The 14,257-nt window shown below is 40.9% G+C and overlaps 1 protein-coding gene across 1 annotated transcript in view; it reads right to left on the bottom strand.

Moving 5' to 3' along the window:
- Positions 1-14,257, bottom strand: part of GABRA5 (gamma-aminobutyric acid type A receptor subunit alpha5) — a 560,773-nt gene that overhangs the window by 46,669 nt on the left and 499,847 nt on the right. The window contains exon 9 of the mRNA XM_069204278.1: positions 2,696-2,907. Coding sequence (XP_069060379.1) covers positions 2,696-2,907 — 212 coding nt within the window. The remainder of the gene's footprint in view (positions 1-2,695; positions 2,908-14,257) is intronic.

Below are 14,257 nucleotides of genomic sequence, written 5' to 3'. Positions count from 1 at the left end.
GTGCTTTTATCACGCAGGGGAGTTTTACTTTAGTAAATTAGTTTATATTACTATATTGTGAGGCATTTATTAAAACTGTTAATAAGTGCCTCTCAATATAGTGATGTAAGCTGGTGTACTAAAGTGAAACGTTCCTGCATTTTAGAAACATAGAGAACACTTTTAAATATGTGAGTTCAGGGTGTGTGCATCCTCATGTGACATATTTAAAAGTGCTCTAGTCTCTTGTATGCTTTTAACATGCAAAAGGTTTTCACTTTAGTACATAATGACACTGGAGGCAGCAAAGCTGTCAAATCTAAACTGTATAAGATCTCTTATGTCCCGAGGCCTGAGGAACAACTTCAAGATAGATCCGCTCATGATCCTGGATCTTAGTGTTTTACAGCTTTCCAGGGTTTCTTTGTTCAGTCCAGTAGTTCAGATGTCAGAGACAACCCAAAGGGTTATCATAAAATTGAGGTATTTTTAGCACCAGGGGCTCACCTTTGTCACCAATGCAGATGCACATGCAATTGCCCAGGGAAATCAGCTCCATAATAGGTTAGAGACTGCCAATTTGCTCAGTAAATTTGGTTTGGCGTCATGGTACTAGGAGATTGATGCTACTGCAGGAGGCCAAGGAGAGGCCTGTATTTTATTTAAGGTGAGATGTTGTTGAAACTCCAGTTGAAAGACAAAGTAATACATCACGTTCTGTGGGAAAAATGCCTGACTGTCAAGTTAAGCAAGTGCAAGATTAGATAGGGTTCAGTTGTTTACCTAAGCCAATATAGGTTGGATAGCACCAAGATCCAATTGTGGGCCTTCCTAGGTATCACTATGTAGCAAATAATAAAACGAACTTTAGGAAAGTACCCAAAGCTTATGAATTCGACCCCAGTGGGTTAGACGTCTTTTGAAACCCTGAAAGAAGCTTTATGTTCAATACCTGCGATCAAAGCCCCAGACTAGAGTAATGAGTTAATTGTTCAGAAAGATGCAGCTGATCAAGGGAGTTGCAGTGACATCAAAGGTAAATGGTTATGTTCAAAAGAACAAGTTGTATATGCAGCCTAGGCAACTTGAGTTTTGATTTGGTCATTGAAGATGAAGCCATGGATTTAGGTCTCATTTCACTGGTCAGATGGGTCACAATCCCCTACATTGCGTAATGGAAATGAAAGGAAAGGGAAATATAGATGTTTGAAGAGGTATTTTCTTTTATTTGGACTGGACATTTTCCTTTAACATTCACCTGATATTTATCACAGCAAAGCAATAGGATTGACTCATTCCTTCTACATACACTGTGTAAATGAACTCCCATTGATGCGTGTAGTATTTTGTTTTGCTGTGAGATTAAGGTATTTCTTTTTTTCATAAAAACTAGTACTGAGCTGGACAATGAATTATTGTATCTATTTTTCTGACTGCTTGCATTTCGAGTTTGTACCTTCACACTGACTTACTGACAAACCTTCAGAGGTAAAAGACCCCAATCATAATAACTGTAGCCCAGTAGCTTGACCTGTGGCCACCCAAACTGCCATTGAACACTGTCTGCTCCCCTCTTGGTGTCTCAACAACGTTGTCAAGGGTGAAACTGATACGCAGCTCTCCTTTTGCAATGAGTTGTCACTTAAAACCAGATTGGGCAACTGGTTCATGGCTTACAACAGTAATTGCGTTCAAAAGCCATTGCTACACTCCTTTGCTACTCGCAAATATCTTCGGGATGCCATTTTCACACCCCAATATGTTTCTGGTTTGTAGGGGGTAGCAAAACCAATTTTGTTAGTTGAAAAGCTCATGCCGACTCACAAAAGGGTTTTATACAAAGCAAAACGCACTTCTGTGGGCTTTACCTCAAAGCCATTTTGTAAAGAGGCGCGTGTTCTTTCAACTCAGTGGCTCCCTTTTTCCCCTTCCTTCGACTCCTTTCAAACCATGCTTTGCATGCAGCAGTGTCAGTTCACTAATGCAAGCTGTTGCCAAAGTCTGTGACACCACCAGTCAGTGCACAGTCATGTCTGCAAGTGGTTACATTTTAGGTTCACAAAAGTAAAGAACTTACAGTGCTGAAGTATTTATAAATTAGTAGTTTATACTCACAAGCAAATGAAGTCAAAATGCCATTGTGGCTTTCACGAAGAATTAATAGTATGCTTTGCATTTCTGAGTCTTATAGGAGGGACCCCTGCTGGTATGGTATATGTGTGATTTCATGATTCCAATCTATTGTCACTGAAAAACTGAAAATCTCTTTCAAGAATGTACATCGGTTATTATTTATAAACAAATATTTAAATATGTAGGTTGATTTGTTTTTTTATTTGTCGTATTGCCTGTCCTGTCAGCAATAAGTCAGTGTGTTTATAGAATGCCATATATAGTGATTTATTAGCTGTGGATTGGAACTGGATGTAAAATCTGACACACGAGTTGCTTGATGATTGTGTATGTTTGAAGGATTCCACTTAATAAAATAAAAGAGCATTACTAAAGGGTGTTCAATATACAGATGATTCACAATAAAGAATGGTCTAACAATTCATATGCTTAATTAGTGGAAAAGGGCTGACATTCTGCACTAATGCTCAATTTACACAGTTAAAGAAATTGGTCCACAACCGTTTAGATCGTGGCTAACATACAGCCATTGACCTTCAGACGCATTACTGACAGGAAAAATGTGGATGTTCAAAATAGTTACCTTGATTTTTGCCGCCTCCAGCGCCTTCTTTCCATCCCACGCCCAGCTTCTCTTAGTAAAATAGTTCACGGTGGCAAATTCAATCAATGCAGAAAACACAAAGGCGTAGCACACAGCTATGAACCAGTCCATTGCAGTTGCATAGGCCACTTTGGGCAATGAGTTGCGCGCACTTATGCTTAGCGTGGTCATCGTAAGTACTGTAGTTACACCTTCAAAGAGAAATAATATAAAGATCTGTTAGCGAGAATTAGACTAGGCATGCATCTTTCCGTGGTGAGTAAACTGAGTATCATTACATTGGGAAATTCTAACATATGCTATTTACAGCACTAGAACACCAGAAGTAGGGAACGGGTGTTCTGTAAACAAATTATTGATTTGAATATGCACTTGTAAATGGATTAATGGCATTTCAAAATGACTCCAGTGTATGGTAATTTCACATGTAAACAAATCCCATCAGAGGGATAGCTTCTGAGTGATCCATCGCACAGGTAAGGAACAGTCCACCATTACTGGTGTGGATCCTGTGTTCAATTGAACAGTGTTGTAAGGCAACAACCTAATTTGCAGACCCGATTTTTTTTTGTTTTATTACATCAATGCAATCAGTAGCTCTTTTGATATTACTGCCACAGGGTCTACAAACTATAGTTTTCAGGGTAGGTGTTATAATACTCACTGTCTGCCAAGCGCCAAGCACTGCTTTGGGCCTCCTCGTCTGACTCACAGAAACTAGGCATAGAAACCACAAACTGGGATCCCACTAATGCCTTGGCCTTACGAACACCTAGTGGACAGGGGAAGATTAACATCTATTTCTCTTCTGATCTTTTGTACACTTAGAACAGGGCTGATATAAACAGCAAGAGAACACCACTAGCAAACTGAAGGCCTGACGAAGACTCCTCAAATACTTCCGAACAGAGGTGGAAATACGTGCATCTTATTTTGAGTACGAGAGCATCCACATATTTCACTCTTACTCAGATGACAGCTCCCAGGAACCTATCAACTGTAGTGAAAAAGCCAAGGGTCTCCTCCATGGTCCCTCAGCGTTTGAGATCAAACAGCAAAGTCCTCATGAGTATATGTTTTCAAGATAAATAGACTTATTGTGCGTGAGCAGGTGGAATAGCATCCAGAAAAGGGACTTCGCCATTACAACATGTTCATAACACCCGTTTTTTGTTGTAAATATCTGATTTTATTAAATGGAAAATATTTAATGTTCTAATATAAATCAATAAGCTATATGTCTCAGTCTGTCATAGTGTATTTTGTATCTGCAAAGCTAAAATCATTATGTTAGAACTCTCCTGTCATCCTTAAAACTATATTTGGGATATCCTGAAACCCTACTTATAAAGGATTTTACTGATCTATGAAAGTAAGAGTAAAAATAATGGTCAGTAATGCAAAAACTATAAAGTGGGCTGTAAATAACGCAGCAGCCTATTGTCACTGTGAGGAGAAGAAACATCGCAAAATCCATTACAAAGTATGGGACCCACCCTTATGCCAATTATAAAATAGCCCACTTCCACCGTTCAAAACAGGCTTCTCGCTGTACACTGTGCTACAGTTCAGGGTGGGAACACCTCCAATTTGGTTAACACACTGAAACTCGTAGTTTTGTGGCTGTTGAAGGTAATTTTCTATCCTGCAAAATGGTTTGAGATTACCCCTTGTTAAGCGCTGGAGTATATCTGTTTCGAGGGTTGGAAAAGGGAGGGAATAGTTTTTAAAATACGGAGACCAGTGAGTATGGCTTCCTCCATAGGGAGAACAGAATTTTTTTGATAAACAAATTGCATTGATTACACCATTAAAAGATACAAAGGGATAACGGTATTCAATAGAAAACAAGGGAAAAGCAGTTTAAAAATGTTAATTACAATTTTCTCTAAGACACTACCTCTTCCCCCAACCCCTACAATGCAGTCAGACATACTTGATGTGTCATCCAATTGAACAGTTAAACCAAATATTTCGATCCTTTACCTAATTTTTTCAAAACTGTCTTGGCACAATAGTCCATACCAGCCTGCCATTTGGTTCATCTTCGGAGGATCAGACAAATCCATGATTGTACTGTGTCACGTTTGGCCACCAAAGTCTCAATACCCACCAAGGCACTATACCCTAGAGGGCCACTCTTATCCCCCATTAAACCTAGCAATGCCACTTTGGGAGTCATTTGAATTGGGGGTTTCCAGGATAGCCGACAGTGTGCACTCAGTTTGAGACCAATATTTAGCAATTTTCAGACATTACCATACCATGTGGAAGAAATCAGCTATGGGAGCATTACAGTGCCGACAGGTGGAATCGAAAGGGAAGCCAGCCTTCCCTTTCGCTTCTAGGAGACATGTGGGTGTGGTGTAAGTAATACAATTGTATCAGACGCAGGTGAGCGGATACTGCAAGTTTGCAGGGGTGCCATACATAGCTCTCGCCATTAAAGAGAATTGAATCTTTATCAGAAAACGCAGGTTGTGCCTGCTGAAGCGAATTTTGAATTGATCAGCAACATCAAAGATGTCGCAGAGGCAGTATTCAACACTCGACTAGATTATCAGAACACACTGTTGGTGCCTCTCTAAATGCACAGTGACCAACTGCAGTCTGAATAGAATGCAGCTGAAGTTCAGCAGCACATCTCCTGTTCTGAAGACAGTTTCAAGGCTATCTGTTGGAAATCGAATACTTTTCAAACTATTATCTTCAAAACCAAACTGTTAGATATATTATCCTTCATCGTTCCATTCACCAGGGGACTAGCCTGGTCAGTAAGATTTGGGCGGTTTAAGCTTAAGCATTTCCAACAATCTAATGTTAAAATATATTATACCACAAGCAGGGCGCATGAGAGGGGCTTAAGGGGCTGCAATGACAATATTCGGTAAAATACACACATTTTCGAAGAGTTTCAAAATGGAGAGATGGGGAGAGTGTAGTGCGTTTTTGCCTATGCGTACGTGACCTGTCCTGGTCAAATCCGACACACACACCTCACCAAACCCGATTGACAGCATCTGTAGCCAACTACGTATCAGAAAATGCATTTATTAGGTGGGTGTAACACCCAAATACCCCCTTAAAGCTACACCCCTTTCACAAAAGTTTGAACTTTTGGTGGTTCCCTGCACATGTCTTCAATGGCAGGGAGAGTTGGTTTTGAGTCGATTGGGCTTCGATTCTGGAATCCATCGTTACAAAAAGTGAGGGCTAAATCCAATTAATTTAATTTTAGGAAAGGTGTAATAATCTATATGTTCCAGAAACACGTTTAAGGCCCTCATTACCAGCGGCCTGGAAAATGGCCAGGACTTTCTCCACCATTGGAGTTATTGATACTGTGAGTGTCAGTAAGTCCCTGGGTGGAAAAATCCAAGCCATTACAAGTTGGACTCGAAACAACCCTTTAGAAATGAAGAAATGCTCTATGGATCTCTAGTTTGGATTCTTCAGTAATTACGTATTGTTGCCCTGGTTTTCACACAGCAATTTCGTCGGCTTTTCATACCACAAATCTCATAATTGTTGTTACCGGCTCCAACATAATTTAAAAGCCACATGTAATAAGCACGTAAGTGTTGTCGTTTCCATTCTTGTTCTTCCACTGCTAGCACAGTGTTCTATAGCATGAACAATAATGCTCACATTGCCTGGCTTCAGCACTTATTAGATTATCATTGCACTTACCATACAAAAATGTTTCGATGCTTGAGTTTCCCAGTGCTTAATTTGTAAATAAAAACGCGCGGTGCCCAAAGCTCTTTTTTGAAACATGCGGCTGCTACATTTAAATGTCCGAGCCATCTCGGGTCTCTGTTTACAGCCACTACCTGTCCCTTCAGCTCACTCTTACAGCTTCCGTTTTCTCCCTTTCTGACTCTTTTTCGTTTTTCTGTTCCTCCACATTTCCCGTATGTGTCTTTCGCTCGCAGTAAATGCCTGATGCAGACAACGAAGTGCCGCTCTCAAAAATAAGTGCCGGTAGCCCGCACCGAACTTATTCCTATTTATCTTGCAGCACCACTTTGAAAGAATCACATACAATTATTCCAGACTGTGATCTGTTGATTCTCCACTTCAGTTCTCCAAAAAGTTATGTTTTCAATGACTGTGTTTGTTAATAAAAGGAAAACTTCACAGTATCGGAAATCTTAGCTTTTTGTTGTACAGAAAAATTGCTTTTTAAATTGACTATCTGCTGTTTATTAAAGAACATGGTGTGACCTTGGCTTAGCAGAAAATGTTCAAAAATATTGCCTTTAGCCATCACTCTGTACATGATGTTGCTAAGGTTATCTGGAGAAAGTCCGCAGTATCTCTGTTTCTATTTAATATGTCTTTACGGTGAAATTGACTTCAAGCTTTGAAACAAAACCACGTTTTATATTTTTGTTTTGAACAACATGAAAGTGCATTTTGAAGTACCATTACATCATTCAAAGAGCCACCTTAAGGATAGAGCGTTTGGGGATCACGGATGTCATTGAAAACTACTCCTTGCAGCAGTCACACGTTATTATGTGAAGAGCAGTAAGGTTGAAACATCACCAACAAGCATTGGCAAAGCCAATAGGTCTGGCACTGGCTGCCAACATTTTTCCTTTGGCTTTAAGCTTTGGCAATTCTTGTTTATTTCTGTCATGGTTTTTGCAAAACGTATTCATTGAGGAAGCTGCCGTGCCCTCGTCATTCTAAAGAAAAACACTGACTAAAGGCAAAAAAATCTATTGGTATAAAAAAAAAAAACATTGTATAGAAAACCCTGGCACTGAAAGTAACTACTGTTTTTAAGTGGATGTGCTCCGTGTGAAAGGGCAGCATACAATAACTCATAGTGAACTTGGCCAATGGCTAAAGTGAGCTGAGCCACTGCGCCACAACTTATTCTGTAGTGTAAATGACATAACAAGAGACTAATGGTGCACCCTGCCTTATGGGCAGTAAGGCCTACATTAGGGTGACATACTAATATTTAAGTTAAAGGTTTCGCTCTGCATTATTAGGCTACTAATGGTAGGACTCCAGTCATGTTAACGCTGTTACTATACTGATGTTACAAGGGGTGCTGAATTCCACTTGTGCCAGTTAACTTACAGGCCATGGGTACACTTTTTGATATATACTAGGGACTTATAGGTAAGTTAAATATGGCAATTAAGGGAATGCCAATTTCATCATGTTGAAAGGGGAAGCACAGGCACTTTACTTCTGGATAGGAGGGGCACACTGCACAGAGTTCTACAACCAGTAAAAAGAGCCAAGGCAAAAATATGGGCGTACACCAAGCAAAAATGGTAATTTCCAAAAGGCCCACGCTTGATTTTGCAGTGGGAAACCACTTTAATTTTAATCGGACACGTCAATATTCTGTTTATGGTGAGGATGCCCTGCATCCCATCCAAAATTATATATTCTTCTATAGAGCACTATCTACAACTTGTAGTATGGTGGTATGAGAAGGTGCATTCTCCGAATTTGCTATCACTAACAATGCAGAAAATTATTTTAGTATGTCTACTCCACTACTGAAGTGACAGATGTACAAAATATTACTTGATCAACCAGAAGAAATTGGTTGTTAAAAATTAGATTTTGGGAGAATTTGGAATGTTTCAAAGACCCCACAATTACCACACATTATCACAACTTTCCTTTTTTATCAGGGATCTCAAATTAACAGTGAGCACCTCCATGTAATGTGCTTACAGGATGTTCCCACGTTGAATAAATGGAAAACAAGCACATCTCTGGTTCCAGTCGCCAGAGGTGTGAAAGGGATTCTTTGAAGCTTAGGTGAAAGAAAAAAGTCCTATGTGGAAAGAGCTTCGCTCAGAGAGAGGGATCTGTCTTAGTTTACCTTCAAGTTCCCTTATTGGTTCTTCCAAGAATACTGTGCGAGGGAAAGTACAGACATTGGGCTGGTTCCTCTATGTGTTTGCAGTGATGTCTGTACCTCCACTGAGCAGAATAGGGACTCCAATCTCCGGAAGTCTCCACCACAAATTTTAAACAGCGTAGGGAAGCGGAGGGGAGAAACAGAATAACAGAAGAAGAGCACAACAACCTGCAAGGAAGGGGGAGGACCCACTCTGGGCTTGTACTCCTGGGACTTTCCTTGGATTCTGTCTCCGGAACTAGGGCACTACTTCCCCACCTCCTTCTAGGTGCCTGTGAAGGGTAGACATGCAGTGGGCCCAGAAGAAAAGGGGTCCCATTGAACGTCTGTAGACTGAACCAAATTGTAGATGCTCTAATACAGGCTTCTGCTAGACACATAGGCACCCTTCAACTCACTGAAGCCCTGAAGGTGGTGGAAGGGGGCTACTAGCAAGAGCGGCTTGTCTTGATGCCATGGGATTCAACTGCTAGAAACACAACAGGTCAGGAGACTAACAGGGCTGGATGGGACACCAGGTTTATGCTCCTGTAGTGCTATGCTACAAAGGAGAAAGATACATCTTTGCCAGGGGGCTGTGGAAATGTGTAAATAAACTGACTACTAAAACCTGAGCAGAAGGAGGCGCCACAGTAACGTTCCTGGTGGTTTGAGCTCACCATTGGCAGCAAAAAAACAAAATATTCTAAATGAATTGTCCCTATAAGCCCAGTGAAATAAAGAAGGAGCTGATGATCATGCACAATGTGTGGCACTTTACAGCAGGTGCCCTGAGGGTCAGGTGAACCTTCGGCATCACCAAACCCCAAGTGGGACAGTTGGGCCCCACGAAGAGATTAGAATGCCTAAATTAGTCCTAAAATTCATGAATAAGTAAGGCATTTTACAAGATTTACAAACAACTACTTTGTGAATCAGGCCAATAGCCTTTCATTGAAATGTTCAGTGTTTTGCAATGATAACTACTGAAAATATTTCAAAAGTAATAGACATGACATTTCAATAGAAAAGGGCAAATATTCTCATAATTCTTGTACCAGCTAGAAATGTACTTTTATGTTTAAATATACATATTTTATTGTTAAATGCAGTGTGAATACCCTGTAATACTCTGTAACCAAACAAATGACTCCTGTGTTTTTATAACTGTATACATATTATTTGCTATAGCACTGCTCTTCAAATGGTGGGGTGTACCCCTTGGGGGGTGTAGACGTACATTCTTGGGGGTGTATTTTGATTCCCCCATCATTGAAACGTGTTGGTGGATTTCAATGTATTGTGTAGCACATTACCTTGATTTTGTTTTTTGCGGGGGTTATTTTTAAAGGAAGTAGGGCTTGTCCCACAAATAGTTTGTTAACATCATACAGATGTGTTCCTGATGCAGAAGCAATGTTGGCAACTATCCCATTATAAAAGGCAGCAGGGTATGAGGATAGCACATTGTGCCTAGAAAACAGTTTACAATATGTGTTTTCAACTTTCCACAGACTTCTCTGTTAATTTGAGTTAGATACGTACTACACAGTTGCATTTGCGAGTTTGTGTGTTTTTGTAAGGGTGCAATCTGGATGGCACTTGAAGGGGTGGGCTGGGTTTTTATGCAGAAGATTGGAAGGGGCTTTGAAGTGAGACTCTGGATATGGAATTCAAGGAGGGTTTGGCATGCTCTTTTTAAGGTAGCCTGGCTGGGGATTTGGTACTAAACTGGGCTTTCACCAGCTGATGAAATGGGCCCGAATGAATATTTCAAAGGGTGACTGGCTAGAGCTTTCCAAAGGAAAAGGAAAATTGTGATTTCAAGAATAGTATTGGTTGTGAGACTGAACAATGACAGACTGCGAAAAGGGAGTTTAATGGGGGACACGGTTTGATTAGATGTTAGCTTATGGGTTTTTGCAGAGGTAATATAGATGGGACATTAAAGAGAGAGAATCTGGATGGCGCTTGAAGGGGTGGGCTGGGTTTTTATGCAGAAGGTTGGAAGAGGCTTTGAAGTGAGGCTCTGGATATAGATTTCAAAGATGGTTTGGCATGTACTTTTTATGGTAGCCTGGCAGGGGATTTGGTACTGAATTGGGCTTTCACCAGCTGATGAAATGGGACAGAATGAATATTTCAAAAGGGTGACTGGTTAGAGCTTTCCAGAGGAAAGGGAAAATTGTGATTTCATGAAGAGTATTGGATGTGCGACTGAACAACGACAGACTGAACAATGACTGACTGCAAAAAGGGAGTTTAATGGGGGACACAGTTTGATTACATGTTAGCTTATGGGTTTTTGCAGAAGTAATATAGATGGGACATTAAAAAGAGAATCTGAATGGGACTTAAGAGAAGGGATCGAAGAGATCAAGGGGATCCTTTGTGGAAAATGTTTGGCTAGTACTTTGTACTTGATGTTTAGATACTATTTAGGGAGTTTGCATAGGGTTCCACATGAGATTTTCAAAGGGTATTAAGACAGAGCTTTTTATGGCACTTTGCATGTCGGGGTGGATGCGACTTTATGATGGGCATCTGATTGGACTTCTGGAAGGTTTTTTGATGGAATGTGAAGCGGGTTTTGTTGATGGGGTGTTTAAAAGGAAGTCTGGATGGGTCATTGAAGAAGGTGTCTGGGTGGTGTTTTAATGTATTTTATGTTATGTTATGTTATGTTATGTTATCTTGTGTTATCTTATGTTATCTCATGTTATCTTATATTGATTTGTATAGCACAATAATCACCTGAGTGTATCTAGAGGGCCTTGGTGAGACTTTGCAGATGGTATGGATTAATTATTGGTAAACGAACTTGTTCGATCTGACATCTTTTGAGTGGTATTCCCTCAAACATTTTGTCTGTCTTCACCCATCCTGTTTGCTGTATTTGTTTTTGTTGGCTTCATGTCTCTGTGCACTTTACCAGAGCTTACCAGTGCTAAAGTGCTTGTACTCTCTCCTTCAAATATGGTAAAATTGAACTACTCCTAATTGGCACACTTAATTTACCTGTGGATCCCTAGTAAATGGCACTTCCAGTACACAGATCCTTTAAAATAAATTCTACTAGTAGGCAGCAGCACTCATTGTGCCACCCACTAAAGTAGCATTGTAAAATCTGTCTTAGCCCTGCCACTGCAGCTTGTGCGCAGTTTTAAACTGCCATTTTGACCTAACAAAGTAAACCTTTTGCCAGGCCTAGAGCGTCCTTTTTAAAACTTATAGGTCCCCCCTATGGTAGGCCCTAATGGCTCACTGGGCAGAGTGTGGTGTATTTAAAAAGTAGAACATGTTTACTTAAGTATTGCATGTCCAGTAAAAAACTCCTAAGATTATTGTACTCTTTTGTAAGGCCTATTTCTCCCATTGACTAACACTGTGTTACATTATTAAATTCCATAACTGATATGCTGTTACACTCAAATGAATTGTAAATTGAAATAATCTTAAATGGTAAAAGCAAATTTTACGTCCGTATGTGAAAATGCTACTTTTAGAAATTTTTTATTTTCTTGTCCTAACCAATTGTGCCTTTCCGCCAGTGTCCTGGGTCACATAACTGTAGATTTCTCTGCTGTTGTGGTTTGTGTATTTTTCCAGACAGTAGAACAAAGGAGACTTAGGCGTGGACCAAATGGGCTATCCTGACAAAATGGCTGGGAAGGGGCTGTACCCAGTAGCACTTAGACATCAAAGGGCATTACCTACAGTACACATAAAGGAACCTGACACTAGGCCTGCCCTGCCTATTGCCACACCAGAGAGTTTGAAGCCTTGACTAGGGAAAGGGGATGACTTTTCTCAGATCCAGTGTTGTGAGTTGGACAGGAAGTGCCCCTACACAAAACGTGACACAAGGTATACATTTTGGACCTCAAGAGGCATTCATGAGAACACTCCTGGACTGCAAAAGATTCAGAAGAAGGACTGTCCTGCTGCCAGAGGACTTTCCTGCTGCTTGAAGGGCTGACTTTCTGTCTGGAGAAGGAAGATTGGACTAGCTTGCCTTCATCCTAGGCTACTCAGTGTGACTCCAAAGTCAATTGGCTGACCTTCTGTGTGAGCTACATAGACACAAGCTTCAGAGGCCTCCCTGCAATAGCTCAGCTGACCAGCTGTAACTGGACCTGCCTGAGCCCTGCTGCTCACCTTTGCTGGTGAGGGTCCTGATCCCCAAGAGGTGCACCTTCAGGAGCTGGATCCTTAGCTTGTACCAATAGAAGCTCCTCCAAGAAGAAAAAGTATAAATCCTGATGTTTGGGATCCTCGCAACACCGAATAGGCCAGTTCACACTGAAACTCTGCCAACCGTGACAACCGCCAACATTCAGCTCTGGTGAGACCAGCTCTTTGCACGACAGTGACCATCGGTGATATTTGGCAGTGCGAGACCTGCACTTCGGATGACAGTAATGACAGACCGTGACAGTCACCGATGCGAAGCTCCAGAAACGACCAGATCTTTGAGTTACAGCAACGACTGTCTGTGTCGCTTGACCTGCTCTTCACGCTGGAAGCCTCCTACTTGCCTCCAACATAAATGGACCTCTTCGGCCAGCCAACAGAAGTTAACTCTTCATCTGGACTAACCTGGTCTCTGTATCCAAACCACACTCTATCGTGGTCAGCCTGAACTTGTGAATGACTTACACAAGGTCTAGCAGGAACAGATGACTACTAGTGGTACTTTCTGCTCTATGTTTCTAAATTAGTTGGATATGTTTCTTGGGTTGTGTTTTCATTTAGTCACTGGTTGTGTGCTGCATAAATACTTAACACATTGCCTCAAAGTTAAGCCTGAATGATTTGTGCCAAGCTGTCAGAGAATTAAGCACAGGTTAATTTAGTGACTTTTGTGGTCCACCTTGAAAAGGATTGTGGTTGTTGCTTGAGCAGTGGTTCCACCCCTCTCAACCAATAACCCAATTTCTTACAGGACCCAAATTGTGACTTCTAAATTGATGCATCGATAATCCATTATGAAGAATGTATGACTGGAGCTTTGCAAAATGGGTTCTAGAGTTTCTTTGCAAAGTAATCTGGATGGACTACATAGAAGGAGTGTTGAGTAGGAGTCTGAATGTGGATTTGTAGAGGTTATGGCAATGGGGCTTTTCAGAAGGGGTCAATTTGGAGCTTGGTACATGGGAATTGGATGAGACTTTCAAAAAAGAGGCCGATATGTGACTTTTAAGTGGATGTCTGTATGGTACACTGGAGAGAGATCTACATGGAGCTTCATGAAGGAAGTTTGGTGTGGGCTTTGAAGTGTGGGTCTGGCATGGATCTTGTATAGCATTTAAATATAGAACACTGTATAGCAGGGTCACAAACGCACAAAGATGAAGGGTGTAAATATAGACTTTCTTCAGTGCACTCTCCAGAGTTTGGGTGATTTAGTAATCCTCCTCATCCTCAAATCCATCCACCCCTTCCAAAGTTTGAAAGGGAGCCTTAACTCCAAAACATTTTACATGGGGTGGTGGGTGTACCACCTCTGTGCTATAGGTATATATGGAACCATTGTGGTTGGTTTTAGGGTAAGGGTCTGCAGCGAGCAAATGAATCTATGCGGTATAACTTGCAGTTAGTGTAGGCAAAAGACAGCTGTATCATTTTTAATATGTGCACAGCCCATGTAGCTGTGAGGTTTT

Source organism: Pleurodeles waltl, chromosome 8 (assembly GCF_031143425.1).
Source record: "Pleurodeles waltl isolate 20211129_DDA chromosome 8, aPleWal1.hap1.20221129, whole genome shotgun sequence".
Taxonomy (NCBI): Eukaryota; Metazoa; Chordata; class Amphibia; order Caudata; family Salamandridae; genus Pleurodeles; species Pleurodeles waltl.
The sequence above is the reverse complement of the archived record's forward strand: the minus strand, read 5'-3'. Positions and strand labels throughout refer to the sequence as shown.